At 36.8% G+C, this 24,859-nt stretch overlaps 1 protein-coding gene across 1 annotated transcript in view; it reads left to right on the top strand.

Moving 5' to 3' along the window:
• The window catches only part of LOC122040960, an 85,332-nt gene that overhangs the window by 46,002 nt on the left and 14,471 nt on the right, over positions 1-24,859 (top strand). Inside the window, exons 2-3 of the mRNA XM_042600458.1 lie at positions 5,586-5,710; positions 6,869-6,930. Coding sequence (XP_042456392.1) covers positions 5,586-5,710; positions 6,869-6,930 — 187 coding nt within the window. The remainder of the gene's footprint in view (positions 1-5,585; positions 5,711-6,868; positions 6,931-24,859) is intronic.

Below are 24,859 nucleotides of genomic sequence, written 5' to 3'. Positions count from 1 at the left end.
CTCTTTTGGAGTTTTTTTCTTTATTTTCTTTGCCTTTGTGTTTTTTGTTTTTTTATCTTTATTTCTCTTGAGGACTTCCTTATGATCTATTCTTTATATATTTTTTTTATGCACACCTCTAGAATATTAGTGTTTAGCATATGTTTCTTATATAATTTTGAGTTAATTTTTTTTTTCGACTGAATCTCTTGTCTCATATTTTCATGACTATATGTACTTGTCATGTATGAATTTAAATATTCTTAAGAGAATGTTGTATGAGATGACTTGTATTTATTTGGTTAAATTTTAAACTTTGCATTTTTTTGTTGTCTTTGTATTGCGTTTATTTTTTCTTTTTGTCCCTTTTATTTCTTCTTTATTCTCGTTGCATATTATTTCTCATTCTTGTAATATTTTTTTATTACTTGCTTTTCTTCTCCTAATTCTCTTTTTTATCTAGTCATTTTTCTTGTAATTTTTTTTCAACATCTTTTTCATTACATTCTTATTTTTTTCATTGCTCTTTTGTCTTTTTGTCCTATTTTTATTGTGGCTTGTTTTCTCTTTTACAAATTTTTTCTTCTCATGCTACTCTTCTTTGATTTTTTCTCTTTTCTTTATCTTTATTTTTCCTTTTAATGTTTTTCACTAGCTTAGTTTCTTTTAATTGGTCATCTTCTTTTATTTTTCTTCATGAATTAATATTTTTTTCTCTTCTTTTAATTCATCTCTTTTGTCTTTTTTTTTCTTTATTTTTTTTTGATTTTGTGTTTTTTTACTCATCTTTCTTTCTCTTGAGGACTTCCGTATTATTCGATTCTTTATATTTTTTTTGCACACCTCTAGAATTTTAGTGTTTAGCATGTGTTTTTTTTTTGTAATTTTGAGTTTAAATTTCTTATTTTCCTTATGACTGAATCTTTTGTATCTTATTCTCTTGAATGAATGTGTTTTTCATGCCTGAATTTAAATATACTTAAGAGAAAGTTGTATGTGATGATTTGTATTTAATTATTAAAATTTTAAACTTAGTTTTTTTAAAAAAAATTTATGTTGTGTTTTTTTTTTATTATTTTCCCTTTTTTCTTTCTTATTTTTTCTCATTACACATTAGTTTTCATCCTTGTAATGTTTGTTTATTACTTGTTTTTCTTCTCCTATTTTTCTTTTTTATCTAGTCATTTTTCTTATATTTTTTTTTCAGCACCTCTTTCATTTCATTCTTATTTGATTTATTGCTTTTTTATCTTTTTGTCCTATTTTTGCTATGACTTGCCTTCTCTTTTTCAAATTTTTTTTTCTCATTCTACTCTTCTTTGGTTTCTTTTTTTTTTTTTTATCTTTATTTTCTTTTTTGTATTTTCCACTAGCTTAGTTTTTTTTATTGGTTCCTTTCACTTATTTTTCTTCATGAATTAATGTCTTTGTTCTCTTCTTTTAATTTATCTTTTTAATAGGTTTTTTTTCTTTATTTTCATTGCTTGTGTTTTTTGTTTTTTCTCATCTTTTCTTCTCTTGAGGACTTCCTTATGATCGTATTCTTTATTTTTTTTGTGCACACCTCTAAAATATTAGTGTTTAGCATATTTCTTATGTATCTTTGACTTTAAATTTCTTTTTTTCTTTATAATTGAATCTCTTATATCTTATTCTCTTGAATATATGTACCTTTCATGTATGAATTTCAATACGCTTAAGAGAATGTTGTATGAGATGACTTATATTTTGTCCCTTTCTTTTCTTTCTTCTTTATTCTCGTTGTACATTATTTCTCATCCTTGTAATCTAGTCCTTTTTCTTGTATTTTTTTTAAATTTTTTCAACACCTCTTTCATTTCATTTTTATTTTCATTGTTCTTTTATCTTTTTATCCTATTTTTGCCGCGATTTGTTTTCTCTTTTATAAATTTTTTCTTCTTATGCTCTCAAAATTGTGAGGTGTTGTTTGAATAAGATCAATAATCTATGAATGAAATATAATTTCAAGAAGTAAATTAAAATGGAAAGAAGCTTCTAAGTCTTGCAAGCTCATTGTGTCTTTTAAGATTAAAGAGGGATTGTATGTTTGCCATACAATCAGAAACACTTTATAGATCAGGGTCTTGAGAAGTTAAGTGACCGCATATTCAAAAAATTGATGCAGCAGAGATTTGAAATGCAAGAAAACATGAAACAACTATATAAGAGATTATTTGTAGCACTGATAGACGATTCAATAAGAAAAGAATGTTAATATGACATAATCATGTTCAAAGAACCAATAAATTTGATAATTAGACGAGTTGAATTGATTGGAATTGAAAGTATGAGAGTCACGGAGGCCACAAAAACTTCAGTCGATATTAAAATTGATTCCAAGATTTGGGTACTTCTGCAATAATGTTTGAGAGTGTGAGATAACATCTATATTTAATTGATCTCAAATTCTTTTTAGAATAAATCAATCAAATCAGACTTATTGTTTCAAATAATAGTTAAACAATACCGCCCAATTGCAATTTAATCATGCTACTCAGTCTAAACTATGCCTCGACATTGCGTTCCAAGGCAATGTATGTCGGAATCAAAATCGTGTCTTTTTGGACATGCGATTGCATTTTCGTGTAACAAACTCACATTTAGATTTAAGTTCGGTTAAAAAAAGTTTAAAAATACGATTTTCTTTTTTAAAAAATAAGGCAATTGCTCGAGGAAACAATGTAAACATACTCACACAGTTTATAAGCAACTCACACGGTTAAAAGTAAACACGATCACGTAGTTGATAAATACACATCTGAAACAAAACACGGCGGAAGTAACAAAATAATGTACGTAAAATCATAAAATAACTAACTACGAGCCAGCCCGGCTTGACACAACAATATCAAATCAAATACAAGAAATCATAAAGCTAAACTTTAAGTTCGCGTTGAGTTATTACAATGCTAAGTTTACAAATTCAAAACACAAATAAAGCAGGAAGCAAAATCAGAAAATCATTCTCAGATTTGACATGGGATCGACGATCAGGATCCTCCAAGTGTCCTTGTATCATCTATTTGTTCCCTAGCGAAAGAAAAATTAGTTCAAGGGGTGGTGAGTGTTGGGACTCATAGGTTAATAGATAACCTATCCTCCAAGTCAGTTTCTAAACATATGCAATCGGTATATAACTCAACATATGTAAGTATATCACATGGATACAATAAAATAACAAGATAAGCAAACAACAACATAAGAAAATATAATAACAAAAGCATATGCACGAATTGTCACTCTTGTCCACCCCTCTGCACCACGACCCTTGTATGGTCTAGGCTAGGACGATGACAACTATACAACACTCCAGCTACCACTATCCATGAGTGACCGAGTGGGGCACGACAGGATAAGCGATATCTCCAGCTACCATTACCCATGAGTTGTTGAGTGTGCGGCGATGACCAACGACTCACTCAACCAAAAGGAAGACGTAGTCATTGGTATGCATACAATGATATGATGAGTAAGATGCAACCGTCATAACATGCGTTGATCAATGACTCATTCAACTACAAGGAAGATGTAGTCATTGGTATGCATACAATGACATGATGAGTAAGATACAACAGTCATCACATTTATAAATATAAATCAGGTATGCTACAATAAGCCGACATGTTCAATAAGGTACATGAATAAAAAATAATTAAAGTAAGTAAACATGGTATCTAGTATATGCTAAAAATCATGAATGACAACAAGAGACTATATAGATATCAAAACAATTATTTCAAAGATCATGCAGGTAAGTATCAAACTAAGGAAAAATATGAGTGGATTCAAGATAAATACAATCTATCTAAATATCTAACTTATGCACTAAGGTCAAAGTACTAAAGAATAAAAGTAAGAAGTACTCGCCTTTATCTGTCGATCATGCTAAACAATCCCAAGTCGAGATACTTGTCTTGAATCAAAGTCCTACATCAACATATGTACGGTTTCAACTAATTCGAGGTACACCAATTAGCTAAATCCAAGCCCCAACTTAATTAGGGAAAATCCTAGTCGAATGATCATTAATTATCCTAATTAATGATTAACTTCAATTAATCCAAGCCACCACCAATCACCACTAATCATGACACTAATCAAATCCAAAATAGAAATGAAATCAACTCTAAAATTCACCCAAATCCGGATGCTCTACTGTTGACTTGAGATTGTTGTGCCTACTGTTAGAAAAGTGGCTGGAGCTGTAGATCACCGCCGACGAACAGTGCTGACTAAAACTACTAAGACTAGCCAAGCATCAAATTTCTGTATCCCAATATAGAGAATGAAGTCAAACCTCGGCCAATCTAACTCTAAGCATAACTTACCCGTTAACCAGATTCGTCGATCCCTCGGATGAACGCTGGATGTAGCTGTGGAGGTGAGTCGGGCAAAGGACAAGGTGATGCTGGCGCTAGGGCACCGACTCGACAGTAATCGGAGAAGAAGAGTGCCAGGGCAATGTGACACAGACCTCAATCAAGTGGCACTGGTGTAATCGGGCGACGACGTCGCGCAGAGATCCGACACAATCGGCCAGTAGCGTCGAGCATAGATCCGATGCCGATGGCCATGGTTCAACCTCGGCCAAGGGAACTGTGCGACAGTGGCAAGGAAATCTAAAGTTCTATCGGCGATGACTCCTTGGGCGGGCATCAACTGCTACCTTACTTATCCATGTGAATGCTACAATTTTTTTAGTCTTATTTGCTTCCAGGTGAATTCAAACATGTTATAAAATTGGCTTTATTATGAAAATGAATATGGTTTGACTAACCATCTTCAAGATCACTGATCCAGAATGGAGTCAGACAATTCCTATTCTGAAACATAGAACAAGTGGGAAGATTCTAGTACTTTCATTGAGTTACCTCATGCTGGAAGGTTTTGATTTATGAATGATTCGGTGGATTAAAAATAACAAAAGAAGAGAAATGAGAGTAGGCTATTATAAGCACTTACTCATTTGTAATTAAAGGATTTTAAATCTGAAAATTGTGGAAAATAAATAGCAACAAGGGTGTTTGGTAGATAAATTTGTACTGTTAGGAAGTATCACTTATTTTTCTTCTTGAGAGTAGAGAGTTAGAGGATTGGGATCTTCAAAGTTGAAGATTGAGTACACCTAATAGGATTTACCATGTGCTATTGGAGTGAAATTTGAAACCATGCTGGTAATAACCTATAATTAAACCTCATAATTAAAAAAAAAAAAAATCCTGTATCATATGTCATAACTGACCTTCTTGGGCACTCGACCAAACTCAAATATATGGTTTATTAATAAGTTAATCTGCATACCTTTTTCAAAATATTTAACATTAACATCGTATATATAGGAAAACATGAGAATATCGAATACAAAATATTGAAAAATTAGAACTGAACATGATCAAGTTATAGACGAGTTGACTTGCCATTTTAGTTTTTTTTAAAGAAAAAATTTGTGCATTCCGGCTCATGGCGGTGATGGGATTTCCTGTAATTCATTTCCTTGCTACTATACGGATGAACTTTTGCTATTTATTCATTCAATTAGCTCTTGTGCTTTTCTTTTTACTAAATGTGAGAGCTTCTTGGTGTAGATGGAGTACTAGCTATAAATCTAATGGAGATTTTCAAGCATTCAATTGGTGGAGTGTCATATGGAGTAGGTATTACTGAATTCGAAAAAGGTCAAGCACAGCGGGAAGGGAGAATATTGAATGAGGTATATGTATCCCTTTTTAGAGGGATAGTAATCAACAATTATTCACTTTGGATAACCAGATATTAATTATTTTTACAAAGTTTTGAATAAAATAATAAATTCCATGTGTGCACTGCGATGTAAATATAAAGGAAGATAATATTGCATGAAAATCAACATAAACAAATGCATGTGCACTACTATTTAATGAAGGTTATTTAAAAGGTCAAGGAGCACATTCAAAGGCTAACATTTGAAGATTATAGGCCTTAATTGTACAAATCCCTTTCTTCATACTTGAGCCTCATTGTAAATACTCCAAGTGCTTGTACCATTGACATTTTTATGACAATGAGAAAACATAGTGGTTCATTTGGGATGACCTGCCAAAGGATCAAGGTCATGGAGTAGGAATGGGGGTTCCAAACCATGTTAGGTTGATTGTTAGCGTGCTTTGCTTTTGTCTTTTAATTTCCTCTACATAATTGTCTTGCTAAATTTTTATCAAGGTTTTTATTTGTGTTAGCCCAAGGAACATCCACAATTCACCACTTCTAGCGAATCCAACAATCATCTATATTGGTTCCGACATCATATTACACTGGAGTTCTCTTAATTTGAATCATAGGTTATTGTATCTTGGGATAACAATTGTCAATAGACCATAAATATCTTGATAGGGCAATATTATCTTAAAGAGAAAGTGTCACACCCTATCTAAGCTACGATTGCTTAGAAGCAAGATTTACTCATTGTATGTGATCTACAATAATGTTAGAGCAAAATACAATCTCAAATATAACTAAAATTCATACCTCCAGATAAAACAACAATATAATCGGGTAGTGGTGTGATTGCCCCAACAACACCTACACATGGAGGTTAAAGAACTCCAAAATGTAAGTTGTAAAGTGGGTAATTGTTTCCCAATGCCTACTCATCCTCTTGCTCCTCTCTTTTTTCTTATGTTTCCACTGCTCAGGTGGTGAGGGAACACTACTTAGGGATGACTGCTACTATGCGACCACTTCCTAAGATCTGCATGTGACGCTTTTGATGCGCGCCTCATCTCTTTGATCTCCACCATTTTGATAGTTGATACTAATGTCATTCTCAATTAGGTTGCTTTTGATGTCTCTTTGGGATGACCTTCATGATTTTTTCTGTGGAGTTCTGTAGATTTATTTATGGGAGAACTTGGCAATGGATGATGTGGTGGTGATGTCAATGGTGTTGAGGAGGTAAGACATAACAACCTGTGTATCATAGAGTGATCGCTCTTTACACTAATCCTCTTGGGAATTCCTTTTTTCCTCTGACGTGAATCACAGTTAATTCTTTGCTATATTAATGTTATTTCCCTTGACTTTTTTTGCATTGTTTTCTTTTTGCTTAAGATTAAAAAGACTTGCCTTTTCAATTTTTTCTTTTCTCATATACTTCGCTAGGAATCAGAGATGTATACTCATTTATGTTTCCAAGGTTTAGTCTTTGATCCTTCTACTGTCTAAGAAAACTTCCTACCTACTGCATTCTATTTACAAAGCTTTCAACTTATGTGACCTGCTATAGTTCCTCCTTTCTTACATCTTTAAACTCATTTTTTATGTTATAAAATGAGATAGGGAAATTTATGTGAAAGAAATGATTTGAGAAAGTCCAAATGATCCTAACTATAAAGGTATTGCATCCATAATTTTATATTGAGAAATGATTTTATGCTGCTCTTTCAATGCTGAATGGAACTTTGATCAATGTCTTCTTTGGATCACTTTATCCTTTTGACAATCACCACCTTATATGAATAATTTGAGAACTAAGTGACATCAACTTATACTTTTATATGGCATTCTTGTTTCTTACAATTATGTAATATGCATAGCTTATTAGATCAAATGAGATCTTTTATATGGCATTCTTGTTTCTTACAATTATGTAATATGCATAGCTTATTAGATCAAATGAGATTAAAGAAGTTTAAGAAAATGAAGGTATGCAAAAAAAAAAGAAAAAGAAAAAGAAAAAGAAAAAGAAAAAGATATGTATATTATTTTTATTGATTTAAGAAAACCTGATAGGGTCCTTGACAACTATCAAGTGGTTTTAATGTTGAAAGAAATGTCTAGTAATTATATTGATTTGATGAAAGATATATATGATTGTGATTAGTTTTATAGCAATAGGTCTGTGAAAAATGAGTTTACTAAAACATGAGTTTTACATCATGATTAAGCTATAAATTTGTCCCAAAGAATCAATAGCTATAAATTTTTTTGCTAGATTTTTTATATTATAAAACTCAATTGGAATCTAAATCAACATAGAAATTGGGTTTATAGCACTCCATAGTATTTTTTTTCTTATCTGACTTTAAAAGATATCGATGAGGGGCTCGAGAAATTTAAGTTAAATTCGAGAGAGTGTGAAGAAGAAAAGTTTGCAAAATTTCTTTCTAAATCAACCCAATTTTGCCAAATTGCAATTGATCTAATCTATTTTTGTTCTCTATTGGATCAAATTTCAATTGTTGTCATCGCTTTTCTAGTAGAATCTAGCACATTTTTTAAATAATTTATTCAAATCTTGTTTTTCTTTTTGTAACTTCTACAATGATCTTATGAGATGACATACTTTGTGAAAGATTTTGATCAGCCTTTGCTGATACAACATTCAAAATGGGCAATCTGTATAAGTATCAACCAACTTGACAACTATGGGTTTTGTAAAGCTTTGAAGAAGGTTGGTACAACATACACTATATTATTATGTATGGAGAAATTGATATTCTTAAAAATTATCCTTTTTCAAAGGATAAGTCTCATCCTTCATATATGATCTTGTTATCAAGAGAAAAGAAAGTGATTACAATCTCACACTATTGATGCTTCCACATTAATATTTTGCCTTGCAAAACTCTCTAATATCTCTATTTTTTTCCATATCTTTTATGTTTTCAATGTCATCTTCAAATCTTGTTTTATGCCCTCAATGAGGAATTCAAGATGAAACATTGTTTTTAGTTCATCTCTTTAATCTATCTTTGAATATGTTGCTATTAACGATTTTCAATGGTTCTTAGATTTCTACACCTCACGTTCTTGTATACTGTGCTTCTATTTAGAGTTTTAGACAATATAGAGAAATGTAGAAAATAAAGCTTCCGGCGATGGGTTCAGTGGAGGTGGTCGCGTCCGCTGCCGCCGGATGCTTCCGGGATCTCGTGTCCGATGCCGCCGGACGGGTCCGGGATTGCGTTTGTTGCTGTCGGACCCTTCCAAGAATGCGTCCGCTGAAACAACCCTAAGTTTTTTTCCCACGCATCATATAACATTCCAATAAATAAGAAAATTGTTTGTAATTAGTAAACCAGTCATACATCCTGATGATATAAATTGAAAATTACTTTATTATCTCTAAATCATAAACGTTATTTATTTATTATTTATGCTGAATCGGAAGGTCCTCGAGAGTGTATTGTCCAGCCTAGCCAAGGGTCCAAGCTTCCAACGTTGTCCGTTTCTACACCTGCCACAAACCAAACCTAGTGAGTTTAACTCAACACCTCCAAACCATAGCAGCAAAATTCCTTAACTAGTCGCATGCATCATTAAATCTACCTTTACTTGGAAATTGTTGTCAAGCATACAAGTAAGCAGACATATAAGCATTTTTCCATAAAACATTAAACTATAAGTATCACACAACATTATTTTGAGTATCCTTCAATCATTACATTATGGAGCATTTTCCTTTAGCATTTATCGTATATTATTCTTAGGTGGAGATACATTAGTCATCCTTTATCCTTTATTTGATTGATCAATCTGTTTAACCATGGTACCAAGTGGTGGAGCGTCAGCAACTCTCGTCACTGGGCCGTGGCTAAATATGGAAATCTGGTATTGGGGTCCCTTTGGGGCCTTGTCCTATAAACGGGGTCCCTCTAGACCTTGAATCTCACAGAATTTCCATTAATCCTCATCATCATTGTCATTTTCCATTTTTTCCCCATCATTAAATAAACATTCATACCATTCATTTAAATAAAACTCACATAAATATGTATATCATTAACTACATGAGCACAATAAGCATGGATATCACTAACTAAATAAAGCTAAATAAACATGATTATCATTTACTATATAAAGCTAATTAAACAATCATACCATTAATTACATGAGCTCGATAAGCATGGATATCATTAACTAAGTGAAGCTAAATAAACATGATTATCATTAGCTTTATATGAGCTCGATAAGCATGGATATCATTAACTAAGTAAAGCTAAATAAGCATGATTATCAATTACTACATAAAGCTAATTAAACATTCATATCATTAATCTACATGAGGCTCAAATAAGCATCCATATTATTAACTACGTGAAGCTCAATGAATATGAACATCATTAACTATTTAAAACTAAATAAACATCCACACTCCTAGACCTCCTCGAACATCAAGTGACCAACCATCCGTCAAAATCTGCTACACACCCTTCGACAACTTCTCAAACCTTGTCGCAAATAGCCCAAGTAATCCTTCAGAAAATCTGCTGCTTATATCTCCTAATTCCCCCTCAAAACTTTGCTGCACGTACCCCAAATCCCCTAAAAAATCTACTGCTCTTAGCACTCAGATCTCTCTCGAAAACCTACTGCATATGACCCCTATATTTCTCAAAAACCTGCTGCTCTTAACCCTCAAATCCCCTTCGAAAATTTGCTATGTATAACCCAGAAATCTCCCAAAAATCTGCTGCTTTTAGCCTTCAAATCTCCCTCGAATACCTGCTGTGTATAACCTAGAAATCTCCCAAAAATCTGCTGCTCTTTGCCTTCAAATCCCCCTCGAAAATCTGCTATGTATAACCCAGAAATCTCCCAAAAATTTGCTGCTCTTAGCCCTCAAATCCCCCTCGGAAATTTGGTGCGCATAACCCAGAAATCTCTCAAAAACCTGCTACGTATACAAGTTCAAAGGCGTGAGAAGAAAATCGAAAAAAAACTGTTGTATATACAGATTCAAAGGAGTAGAAGGAAAAGTTGAAAAACTGCTGCGTATTCAGATTCAAAGGCGTAGAAAGAAATGTCAGAAACCTGTTGCATACATAGATTCAAAGTAGTAGAAAGAAGGGTCAAAAACCTGCTACATATACAGATTCAAAGGAGTAAAAAGAAAAAGGTTTAAGAGGTGCCTTGCTCAGAGGCTTGCTGTTGGCGCAGGTGACGAGGAGCAATGGTGGGGCGTCTCTTTGGCCTCGTTCTTCCTTCCAAGGTCGAAGCCAAGAGCTCTCCCTCCCCATTTCTTTTCTTCCGCCGAGAGCCCTCCTTCCTCTTTTCTTCTTTATTTTTTCCCTCTTCACCACCCCTCTTATAAGTACTAAACCCTAGGGTTAGGTCTAGGTCTCACCAATTGGGCCAAGCTCATGTGTCAATTAGTTGGTTATAAGCAAATTAGCCCCCCCTTTAAGTAAATAAAAAACCTATTATGATGCTCCCCTTTTTTTTTTATTTTTTTAAAAAGTCGGGCCTTACAAATCCTCTCCCCTTTAATTGGATTTCGTCCTCAAAATTTTTAAACTTACCAATTAACTCCGGGTAGCGGTTTCGCATGTCAGCTTCTGTCTCCCAAGTGACCTCATCAGCGTGGTTCAACCACTTGACCTTAACCATCTTGATTGTCCTGTTCCGTAGCTTCCTCTCTTGCCGGTCCAGTATTTGTATGGGTCTCTCTTCATAGGATAGATCTGGGGTAAGTTGTAGTGGTTCGAAATTCAGCACGTGGGAGTGATTTGACATGTATTTGCGCAGCATTGAAACATGGAACACATTATGCACCCCTGCAAGATTAGGTGGCATGGCCGCCTGATATGCTAATGTTCCCACCTTGTATAGGATCTCAAAGGGCCCAATGAATCTCGGGCTAAGCTTACCTTTCTTGCCAAATCTCATAACACCCTTCATCGGTGTTATCTTCACAAAAACGTGATCACCAACTGCAAATTCCAGGTCCCTTCTCCTTTTTTCTGCATAGCTCTTTTGTCGACTTTGAGCAGTCTTCATTCTCTCTCTAATCCTGACTACTAGGTCTGCCGTATGCCTCACGATTTCTGGACCCACCTCTGCCCCCTCTCCCACTTCATCCCAATGAATGGGGGATCTGCATTTCCTTCCATAAAGTGCCTCATAAGGAGCCATGCCTATAGATGACTGATAACTGTTATTATAAGTGAACTCCACAAGCGGTAGCTTTGACTCCCAGCTCCCTTGGAAATCGATCACACACGCTTGTAGTAAGTCTTTCAAAATTTGTATCACCCTCTCTGATTGACCATCTGTTTGGAGATGGAATGTTGTACTAAATAATAGTTTGGCCCTTATGGCCGAATGCAAACTTTTCCAGAAAACCGAGGTGAACCTCGGGCCTCTGTTAGATACTATAGAAACGGGAATCCCATACAATCTGACTATTCCCGGACGTACAACTTTGCATACTGAGTCATGGAGAAGATTATCTTCACTGGTAGGAAATGTGCCGACTTAGTGAGTCGATCGACTATCACTCTTATGGCATTAAAGCCTTTCACCGTCTTCGGTAGACCCATTACAAAATTCATGGTGATGTTCTCCCATTTCCACTCAGGAATTGAAAGTGGCTTAAGCATCTTTTCTTTGACTTGTTGACAAGTTAAGCATTCCGATACGAAACGTGTGATGTCACGCTTCATACCTAGCCACCAATAAAGTAACTGCAAGTCCTTATACATCTTTGTACCCTTGGATGTATAGAATATGGAATATTATGAGCTTCTGTCAAAATCTCAACTCTAAGTGAGTCAACACCAGGAACCCAGAGTCGACCCCGGTATTTGACAATACCATCTTTGACTGAATATAAACCCAAACCCTTAGATTCATCCTTCTGTATCCACTTCTGTAGCTGCCCATCAATAGCTTGTCCTGTCCGAATTTTGTCCCTCAAGGTAGGTTGTATGATTAGTGTGGTTAAGTTGAGAGCCTGGCCCCTAGCATATATCTCGAGGTTAAATCCTTGAATTTCTGTTTGAAGAGGTTTCTGTACTGATAGTTGTGCGATGACTGCTGTTTTCCTACTCAAGGTATTAACAACCACATTAGCTTTCTCGGGGTGGTAGCTAATATCATAGTTGTAGTCCTTCACAAGCTCTAGTCATCTTCTTCGTCTCATGTTCAGCTCTTTCTAGGTGAAGATGTACTTTATGCTTTTGTGGTCAGTAAAGATTTTGCACTTCTCCCCATACAAATAGTGTCTCCATATCTTGAGAGCAAACACCATTGCTACCAGTTCAAGGTCGGATAATTCTTTTCATGCACTTTTAACTGTCAGGACGCATATGCAATGGCTCGATCGTGTTGCATTAGAATCGTGCCCAATCCTAGCTTCGAAGCATCTGTATACAACACATACTCTCCCTGTCTTGATGACATAGCTAAAACTGGCGCGGTAGTAAGCGCTTGCTTCAACCGCTCAAAACTGTCTTGACAATCAGCTCCCCATATAAACTTAGCATTCTTCCTTGTCAGGGCCGTCAAGGGCACTGCAATGGAAGAAAAGCCCTTGATGAATTTTCGATAGTAGCCCGCCAAACCCAAGAAACTGCGTATCTCAGTTGCATTTTTAGGCATTGGCCATCCTCTGACCGCCTCGACTTTAATAGGATCTACTTCTACCCCGTCCTTTGAAATAACGTGGCCCAGGAATGCTACTTTCTCTAACCAGAACTCACACTTGCTGAACTTTGCAAACAACTTTCGGTCTTGCAATATCTGCAAAGCGATCCTCAAGTGTTGACTATGCTCCTCCCTGCTCCTCGAATAGATCAAAATGTTATCTATGAATACAATAATGAACTAATCGAGATACGGTTGAAATACGCGATTGATGAGATCCATGAAGATCGCTAGGGCATTTGTCACTCTGAATGACATCACCATAAACTTATAATGCCCATATCGCGTCCTGAAAGTCGTCTTGTGCACGTCCGTTTCTTTTACCCTCAGCTGGCGGTATCCTGATCGGAGATCTATCTTCGAGAATACCGACGTCCCTTGCAACTGATCAAATAAATCTTTGATTCTTGGCAAAGGATACTTGTTTTTCACTGTCACAAAATTCCCGATAATCGATATAGAGCCTCATACTTCCATCCTTTTTCTTCACAAATAGCACCAGTGCGCCCCATGGCGAAAAGCTTGGGCGAATGAACCCTTTATCCAGTAGCTCTTGAATATGATCCTTCAGTTCTTTCATTTCTGTCGGTACCCGGTATCAGCTCAATGGAAAATTCCACCTCCCTTTCCAGAGGAATACCAGAGACATCCTCAGGAAATACGTTAGGAAATTCTCGGACAACTTCGACATCCTCCACCTTATGACCGACTACATCAGGTATCGAAATAACATTGGCTAGAACTCCTTGGCATCCCTTCATCATGAGCTTCCTTGCACTGATGCAAGAAATGAGGTGCAGCCTCTGTCTGCTCCTGGTTACCTCAAAAATAAATGGCTCCCCACGGGGTGGTTGACGGACACTAACCCCCGTCGAAAGTCGATCGAAGCTCCATTCTACAATAATCAATCCATTCCCAGAATAATGTCGAACTTAGGCATTGACAACACAATGAGATCTGCCTGAACCACATGCTCCTGTAGTCTAAGCTCTATGTCCTTCGCTATCCTGGTAGATACCATCTGCTCGCTAGAAGGTCCGGTGATTCTAAATCAATCCCCCTTGTCTTCTAGTAAGATTCCTAGTTGCTCTACGAAGGCCTCGGATATAAATGAGTGTGTAGCTCCCGAATCCAGCAAAGCATATGTAGCTACACTTGCGATGGATATCCTACCTGTGACAACAATACCATTATACCTACTTAAGCATAATAATTATCGAAAATTACCGGTTAAGCCCTTTAACATTTCGAATCAATCAAATTTTTGTCCTTATTATGTTTGGAGCTCTATATTTCTTGTCTATATTTTGGTTATTGGAGGTCCCATCTTAGATCATGTAAATCGGCCATGCTTAACATTTTATGCGATAGGCAATAAATACATTAAATTAGTTGGATTACCTGTGACAAGCGTAGTGTCTGGCTCTGCTTCCTTGGCTTGCATCACAAATGCTCTTCCGGTCATCGGTTCTCGCAACTATGGACATTCTTTAGCTTTATGCCCGTCTTCTCCGCATTTGAAGCACTTGTAGGTACCCCACAGACACTGGCCATAGTGCTGTCGATTGTACTTCTTGCACAATGACTTTTCCTCTGTCTTTAGGGTAGTTGCTTCCTGTGGTTGTTGCTTCATTTTCCCTTGAGGCTTCGGCTATCCTTGTCCTTTCTGTGGTCCGGTATATAACTTCTTATTCTGTTGTTGTTGCTGTTGTGGAGGAGGCCTCTTCCTCTGCACTTCCCACTCGATATCTTTCAAGGACTGCTCGACTCTGAAGGCTCTAGTGACAGCGTCCTGGTATTCAGTTGGATCGGCCAACAGAACGTCCCGACGGATGGTAGGCCTGAGACCATCCAAAAAGTGCCTTAATTTTTCAGTAGCATCATTTGCAATTAGAGGCACAAAATGACATCCTCTATCGAACTTCTTGACAAACTCAGCAACAGACAAGTCTCCCTGTCGGAGACTCATAAACTCCCTCTTCAACCTCGATCTCACATCAGCGATAAATACTTTTCGTAGAAGATCCTCTTGAACTCCTCCTAGGTCAGGGTATTCTGATTAATCCCCTTTTCAGATCCCTCCCATCATAGAGAAGCATCATCCTTCAGCAGATATATGGCACATTAAATTCTGTCAGTGTCAGCTATGTCCATGTATCGGAATATCACCTCCAAAGATTGAATCCACCCCTCAGCAACAAAGGGGTCGGTAGTGCCAGCAAAATCCTTAGGGTCCATCCTTTTGAACTGCACATACACGTCCTCCTATCGTCTCCTATGGGCATTACTAGTATGCCGCTCCAGGAGTCGAGCCATCCCTTCCAGTATACGGGTAGCAGCATCCGGTAGCGGAGATAGGGGATTAGGCGCGGCATGTCTCTCCTCCTCACGTTCTCCACCATCACGGCCATCTGCCCTACGCCTTTGATAGACCCGTCTTGGAGGCATACCTGCACATATCATCCAATCCCACTCGTAACCATCTTACACTTGTTCGAAACATTTAAACGCCTAACTTTTATAACATATAAGCATTTAAATTCAGCATATACAATTCAAAGCGATAATAACTCACACACTTGGAGCTCAACTCTTGGACTTCCTGGAACTGGCAGTACACATCCCTTACAAGATCCTTACTCTGATACCAACTGAAATGACCCTAAGTTTTTTTTGTACTCATCATATAACATTCCAAGAAATAAGAAAATTATTTGTAATTAATAAACCAGTCATACATCCTGAAGATCTAAATTGAAAACTACTTTATTATCTCTAAATCATAAACTTTGTTTATTTATTCTTTATGCGGAATCGGAAGGTCCTTGGGAGTGTACTGTCTAACCTAGTCTGGTCAAGGGTTCAAGCCTCCAACGTCGTCCGTTTCTACACTTGTCACAAACCAAACCTAGTGAGTTTAACTCAACACCTCCAAACCATAGCAGCAAAATTCCTTAACTAGTCGCATGCATCATTAAATCTACCTTTACTTGGAACTTGTTGTCAAGCATACAAGTAAGCAGGCATATAAGCATTTTTCCATAAAACATTAAACTATGAGTATCACACAACATTATTTTGAGTATCCTTTAATCATTACATTATGGAGCATTTTCCCTTAGCATTTATCGTATATTATTCTTAGGTGGAGATACATTAGTCATCCTTTATCTTTTGTTCGATTGATTAATCTGTTTAACCATGGTACCAGGTGGTGGGGCGTCAACAACTCTCATCACTGAGCCGTGGCCAAATATGGAAATCTGGTATTGGGATCCTTCTGGGGTCTTGTCCCATAAACGGGGTCCCTCTGGGCCTCCTCATCATCATTATCATTTTTCATTTTTTTTTCCCATCATTAAATAAACATTCATACCATTCATTTAAATAAGACTCACATAAACATGTATATTATTAACTACATGAGCTCAATAAGCATGGATATCACTAACTAAATAAAGCTAAATAAACATGATTATCATTTACTATATAAAGCTAATTAAACAATCATACCATTAACTACATGAGCTTGATAAACATGGATATCATTAACTAAGTGAAGCTAAATAAATATGATTATCATTTACTATATAAAGCTAATTAAACAATCATACCATTAACTACATGAGCTTGATAAGCATGGATATCATTAACTAAGTAAACCTAAATAAGCATGATTATCAATTACTACATAAAGCTAATTAAACATTCATATCATTAATCTACATGAGGCTCAAATAAGCATACATATTACTAACTACGTGAAGCTCAATGAATATGAACATCATTAACTTTTTAAAGTTAAATAAACATCCACATTCCTAGACCTCCTCGAACATCAAGTGACCAACAATCCGTCAAAATCTGCTACACACCCTTCGACAACTTCTCAAGCCTTGTCATAAATAGCCCAAGTAATCCTTCAGAAAAGTTGCTGCTTCTAGCTCCTAATTCCCCTTCAAAACTTGCTGCACATATCCCAAATCCCCTCAAAAATCTACTGCTCTTAGCACTCAAATCTCCCTCGAAAACCTACTGCGTATGACCCCGATATCTCTCAAAAACCTGCTGCTCTTAACCCTCAAATCCCCCTCGAAAACCTGCTGTGTATAACCTAGAAATCTCCCAAAAATCTGCTGCTCTTAGCCTTCAAATCTCCCTCGAAAACCTGCTTTGTATAACCCAGAAATTTCCCAAAAATCTGCTGCTCTTAGCCTGCAAATCCCCCTCAAAAACCTGCTATGTATAACGCAGAAATCTCCCAAAAATCTGTTGCTCTTAGCCCTCAAATCCCCCTTGGAAATCTGTTGCGCTTAACCCAGAAATCTCTCAAAAACTTGCTACGTATACAACTTCAAAGGCGTGGGAAAAAAATTAAAAAAAAAACTACTGCATATACAGATTCAAGGGAGTAGAAGGAAAAGTCGAAAACTTGCTGCGTATTCAGATTCAATTGCGTAGAAAGAAAGGTCAGAAACCTGCTACATACATAGATTCAAAGGAGTAGAAAGAAGGGTCGAAAACCTGTTGCATATACAGATGTAAAGGAGTAAAAAGAAAAGGGTTTAAGAGGTGCCTTGCTCGGAGGCTTGCTGTTGGCGCAGGTGACAACGAGGAGCAGCGGTGGGGCGTCTCTTTGGCCTCGTTCTTCTTTCCAAGGTCGGAGCAAGAGCTCTCCCTCCCCCTTTATTTTCTCCCGCCGAGACTTTTCCCTCCTTTCTTTTCTTCCGCCGAGAGCCCTCCTTCCTCTTTTCTTTTTTTTTTCCTCTTCACCACCCCTCTTATCAGAACTAAACCCTAGGGTTACGTCTAGTCCTCACCAATTGGGCCAAGCTCATGTGTCCATTAGTTGGTTATTAGCAAATTAGTCCCCCTTAAGTAAATAAAAAGCCTATTATCATGCTCCCCCTTGTTTTTTTTAAAAGTCGAGCCTTACATCCGCTGCCTCCGGATGCGTCCGAGAATGCGTCCACCATCGCCGGACGCGTCCGTCGCCACTAAACAAGTCCCAAATGCGTTAGCCACTGCCGAATGAGTCCGGGAATGCATCAGCCGCCACCGGACCCGTTCGGGAATGTGGTCGCTAGATGTAGGACCCCGTGGTTGTTTTGATGTGATCAACCAAGTTTATGTTAGGTCCTGTTTATTTTTGATTCATGTGTCTAAGCGTGCAGGAGCTTAGGAGCACAGGAAGTCGAGCGGAAGACGCAGCTAGTGAGAAGGACGACACGGGAAGGGAGCCGACGGGCTCGGTGCGTCCGAAGGACGAGAGAGCTGCGGAAGAGTACACCGGTGGGCGAGAAGAACGTGTGCGACGTTCGAGGGACGTAAAGCCGGGACGGAAGACTGCTTGAGGAGAAAGCCGAAAATTGGATTCGGGTGAGCCCTATTTCGGTTGGCCGGAATCACCCAAACGCGTGAAGCTTCGGAAGTCAAAACAAAGGAGAAAGCAAGCTAGAAATGAAGCTCAAGGCGCCTTCATCAAGTATTGGAGGCGCCTCCACCTTGGAGGTGCCTTCATGCTTGTTTGAGGCACCTCAGCCCTGGTCAAAACGACCGTTGTCGACCGGATAGAGTTCTATCCATTCACCCGAGCTGAGGCGCTTTGGACCTCAGTTGGAGGCGCCTTCGACTTACGGGATAGAATTTCCAGGGGCTATAAAAGGATCCCTGGACCTAGGAATGAGATATCAATCAAGCAATCAACTCTGTAATCAATTCCTAGCAATAGTTCTGAGCTTCTAGTGTGTAAAATACTTCTCCGCCTTCAGAGAAGGAGATCTTTCTGAGCTTGTTCTACTGCCTTGGATTAACAACCTTCTTGGTTGTAACCAAGTAAATTGCTATTTTTTTTTGTTTACTTTATTACTGTTGCATTTTTTTTTAGTTGAAAGTCTTGAGGAGGGTATACTCTTTTATTGTGCAGGCAATTCACCCCTCTCTTACCGGCCCCGCTGCACCAAAAAGTGGTATCAGAGCCCGAAAGCCTCAGAAGGACTAACCGCCGACTGAAGCACAAAGATCAAGACAATGGCCGGCGCGAACATTCATCCCCCAAAGTTCGATGGAGACTTTGCTACGTGGAAACGCAAAATGGAGGTATTTTTCAAAACAGAGTTTGATATTCTTCTTATTATGAAATATGGTTTTGCAACACCTAAAGACAAGGAAGAATACAACTGGACGAAGAAGGAGCAAGTAGATTTTGTGGCCAACGGAAAGGCGGAATTCCACCTGCTCAGCGTTCTGCCGCCCCAGGAGGTAAGTCGGATCGGAAATTATGAGTCCGCTAAAGACCTCTGGGAAAAATTCCTGGAGCTTCACGAAGGTACCTCAGAAGCAAAATTGGCAAGGCGGGACATCCTCTGGACTCAGCTAACGAACCTCCGGATGAATAATGATGAGAAGGTAGCGCAACTTCAAGCGAGGATCAAGGAGCTAATAACTCAACTCAACAATCTCGGAGAATCGGTAACGAACCGAGACTCGATCTGATACGCGCTCAACGCCTTCCCTAGAACTCCTGAATGGGCGTCCTTAGTAGATGCTTACTACATCTCTAAGGACTTTGAGGTAAGTAGTTTAGAAAGTTTATTTTCTACTTTCGAACTTCACGAGTCTCGACTTGCAGAGCCTAAACAAATAGAGAAGTCAAACCTCAACATTGCCCTACAAGCCGAAAAGGACGATCCCGACTCCGAAGCGTCGATTGACGAAACCAAAGCGGCGCTACTGGTAAGACGTTTCAATAAATTTCTTAAAACTAATAAATTTCGATCACAACCGAGAAAGCATCAGCTCAACAGAAGGACGGTTCGATGTTACAACTGCAATGAAGAAGGGCACATCAAGGATGACTGCCCCAAGAAAAAAGGTAAGGAAAAGTCTCGAAGACCGACACCCTCTAAACACAAGAGTTTGAAGGCTACATGGGATAAGTCTTCATCCTCGGAATATGAAGTCGAAGCTTTCTCGGGAGTAGCACTGATGGTCAACCATCTTTTTGAAGAAACCAGCTCGGAGATGAGCATAGATGAAGGGGGAGGATCATCAGAAGAAGAAAGCTGCGATGAAGGGGGAGCATCACCAAGTGAGGTAAGTAAGGTACGTGCTCTCACCCCTACTCAGTCATTTCAATTTATCAAAGTGCTTACGAAAGATCTAGCAAAATTAGAAAAAGAAAATGCTAAATTGAAATTGAAATTAGCAAAAGCATGTCCCCTAGAAATGTATGATAATTTAAAATTAGAAAATGAAAAATTGAAAATTAAAATTGAAAAGTTGAAAAATGATCATGCATGCTTAAATAAATTTCCAAAATTAAAACTTAGAATTTATGGAAAATTAAATTGGTATATTAGAAAACATCAAAAGCAACTTAGAAAAGTTCCTATAAACTATGTACCCCCTAAGTTTCTGGTTAATCCAGTAGGAAGGAACCTTTACTGGATTCCAAAATCTTCACTAGACTAAATTTTAAAAAATTAATAATTAAAGCTTTCAGCGAGAAATTAAACACTAAAATTTCTTTATTAGACTTTGTCTAAGGAAGTGATTGTTGTTCCAATAACCAAGAAGGCCTAGTGCCTCGCCACGACCTGGAAGCCAAAATATTAGAATAAAAATATTTAATTAACTTTCTGATAAAGCATTAAAATTAGAATTAAAATAATGCTTTAGAAAGTTTAAAAAAAACATTTTTTTAGAAATTCTTCAAAAATATTTTTGAACTTACAAAATTTTTTATCTTGGATAAAATTTATATTTTAGAAATATTCTCACATAATATTTTTTTTCCTAAGTTATGATTTCTTCTGAAATTAGAAATTTTTATTGGAAATTGTCTTAACTAAGTTTTTCGGAAAATGATTTAAATATTAAATTTTTAACTTAGAATTTTTTTTTTCGAAGAACATTTTTTTTCTAGTTAAAATTTCTTCTAAATTTACACAATTTTTTCAGAAAATTGTCTTCCTTAGAAAACTTAGAAATTGTTTTTAGCTGGAAATGTTTTGTACCCCGTTTTTTTATGTGATCAAAGGGGGAGAAATAGGTATAAGTTAAGCTTAGGGGAAATTAAAACATCCTTTGGTTAATTTTTTTTTGCTTTTCAACAATTGGAATTAGAACTAAATTTTATGCTGCAATTTAGTTTAGTTGCAAATTTAGACTTTAAATGTTAGTTTTGTAAATTTTTTAAATTACTATTTGTCTGTTTTTACCCTAACTTAAACTTGGGTTGATGCACATCAAAAAGGGGAAGATTGTAGGACCCCGTAGTTGTTTTGATGTGATCGACCAAGTTTGAGTTAGGTCCTGTTTGTTTTTGATCCATGTGTCTAAGTGTGCAGGAGCTTAGGAGCGCAGGAAGTCGAGCGGAAGACGCAGCTAGCGAGAAGGACGGCACGGGAAGGAAACTGACGGGCTCGGTGTGTCCGAAGAATGAGAGAGCTGCGGAAGAGTACACCAGTGGGTGAGAAGAACGTGCGCGATATTCGAGGGATGTAAAATCGGGACGGAAGACTGCTCGAGGAGAAGACGGAAAATTGGGTTCGGGTGAGCCCTATTTCGGTTGGCCGGAATCACCCAAACGCGTGAAGCTTCGGAAGTCAAAACAAAGGAGAAAGCAAGCTGGAAATAAAGCTCAAGGTGCCTTCATCAAGTATTAGAGGCGCCTCCACCTTGGAGGTGCCTTCATGCTTGTTTGAGGCGCCTCAGCCCTGGTCAAAACGACCGTTGTCGACCGGATAGAGTTCTATCCATTCACCCGAGCTGAGGCACCTTGGACCTTAGTTGGAGGCACCTTCGACCTACGGGATAGACTTTCCAGGGGCTATAAAAGGAACCCTGAACTTAAGAATGAGATATCAATCAAGCAATCAACTCTGTAATCAATTCCTAGCAATAGTTCTGAGCTTTTAGTGTGTAAAAGGCTTCCCCGCCTTCAGAGAAGGAGATCTTTCAGAACTTTTTCTACTGCCTTGGATTAACAACCTTCTTGGTTGTAACAAAGTAAATTGCTGAGTTTTTTTTTGTTTACTTTATTATTGTTGCATTTTTTTTTGAGTTGAAAGTCTTGAGGAGGGTATACTCTTTTATTGTGCAGGCAATTCACCCCCTCTCTTACCGGCCCCGCTGCACCAACACTGGACACGTCCGAGAACGCGTCCACTGGCACGTCCCGCGTGTGTTCAATGCTTGCGATGTTTTTGTTTTTAAATAATTTATTATTTATATAATTAAACAATTCCTCACTTAAATAGGGTAATTTCAATAAGCTTTTATACCCCTAATTAAATTATCTCGACAAACTATATAAAAAATATATTTAAAATTAAAATCTTTTTATAAATTTTATAAATTTATTTATATTCTAATAATATTATATTTAAAATTTAAAAATTATGATAATATTATTAATTAATTTTTATTATGATATTTTATATATCACTTTTTAGGTTATCATAATTATAATGGCAAGCAATCCATTTTTGGCAGCATCCATTACTCAACCTGAATTCGAAATTTGTCATAGGATGTTAATTGATCCTTATAACCTCGACAAAATTAAATGCAAGCTATGTGAAGATAAAGATGTGAGGGGAGTGTATAGGATCCAAGAGCACGTAGGAAATATACTTGAAAATGTATCTGGTTGTCGAAAAGCATCTCAAGGAGATAAAAATAAGTGTAATCATGCTATTTTAGAAGGGAGGAACTTAAAGAATAATAAAATAATGGAAGAACAAAGTTGTAGAGAAGAGGTGACTATTTCTCTAGATGGAGAAAGTCTTGAAATTGGAGGGAGAGATGGAATTAAAAAAATCTCTTCCATTTGGCCCCATGGATAGATATGCATTTGTAATTGCTCTAGAAAATGTAGGTTCTAGTGGGAGTAAAGTGCTTAACCAAAAAAATATAAATGAAGTTCTTTTTAAAGAGAGAACTCAACAAGTTCAGCAATACGTTGGGAGATGGGTTTATGAAAATGGAATTCCATTCAATGTTGTTGATAATAATAGCTTCAAAACTAATAGAGGCAGTGGATCAATTTGGACCTGGATTCAAGCCTCCAACTCAATATTAGCTTAGGGAGCCACTCATGAAAGCCGAAGTTGAAAGAATAAAGCAACTACTGAAGAAACATGAAGAAAATGTGCAAAGAATGGGTGTTTTATCATGATAGATGTATGGAGTGATAGAAAAAGAAGCATCTTAAATTTGTATGTTGATTGCAAGCTAGGTACTGCATTTTTAGAGTCTATGGAGTTTTCAAACGAGGTACATACATCTGAACTTAGTTTTGAGTATGTTGACAAGTGTATTGAACAAGTAGGAGCTCAGGATATTATTTAAATTGTAACAGACAATGCCACCAACAATATGACTGCAGCTAACTAAATTGATGAGAGAAAAGATATCTGAGATCTTTTGGAGTTCATATGCAACTCATACTGTTAATCTCATGCTTGAAAATATTTGCAAGCTTCCACGATATAAAATGATTATTAAGCAAGCCAAGTCTTTTACCATCTTCATTTATGCTCACCATAAGACTTTGTTATTAATGAGAAGTTTCACGAAGAAGAGAGATATAGTCTGGCCAGGAGTTACCAGGTTTGCATCAAATTTCCTCACATTGCAAAGTTTGATTGAAAAAAAATATAATTTAAGGGTCATGTTTACAAATGATATGTGGGAGAAATGTAAATAGTCAAAAACAAATAAAGGGAAATTGGCTTACTCTACTGTGATGAGCATGAATTTTTGAAAAATGGTGACACTTTGTTTGAAAATATTTGCTCCTTTGGTAAGAGTTCTTCGATTAGTAGCTGGAGATAGAAAGCCATCTATGGGGTTGTTATATGGGGAGTTTCTTCAAGCTAAAGAAGATATCAAGGTGGCCCTGAACAACGTGGAATCAAACTATTATACCACTGTACTTTTGTTGAATCCCTATTTTTATTATAATGATAGTTCTATTGCTCTTTATGAGGAGGTTGCAACGGAGATATTTGAATGTATGGAAATTTTGTATGCCAATGAGTTAGAACTACAGTATGTAATTATTAGCAAAGAATTTGCAAAATACAGAGACAAGACTGAGTTATTTGGAAAAATATTGGTAGTAAAAACATATGAAAAAAATGATGATCCATTTGATCCATGTGTATGGATGGTGGAATACATACTGTGCTCACACACCCAACTTGATAATAGTGGCATTGAGGATACTTTCATTGACTATAAATTCATCTAGGTGTGAAAGAAATTGGAGTGCATTTGAAGGAGTAAGCTTTTATCTTTAAGTCTTTAATTAAAGTATTAATTTTTAAAGTTTTATATTCATGTTACTAACTATAATATTCACTCTCTTTTTTTAGATTCATATAAAGAAAAGAAATAGATTGGATTTCAACAGATTGAGCAATCTAGTATTTGTCCAATTTAATGC

Source organism: Zingiber officinale, chromosome 2A (assembly GCF_018446385.1).
Source record: "Zingiber officinale cultivar Zhangliang chromosome 2A, Zo_v1.1, whole genome shotgun sequence".
In the NCBI taxonomy this organism is placed as follows: Eukaryota; Viridiplantae; Streptophyta; class Magnoliopsida; order Zingiberales; family Zingiberaceae; genus Zingiber; species Zingiber officinale.
This window is presented reverse-complemented; position numbering and strand designations above follow the sequence as displayed.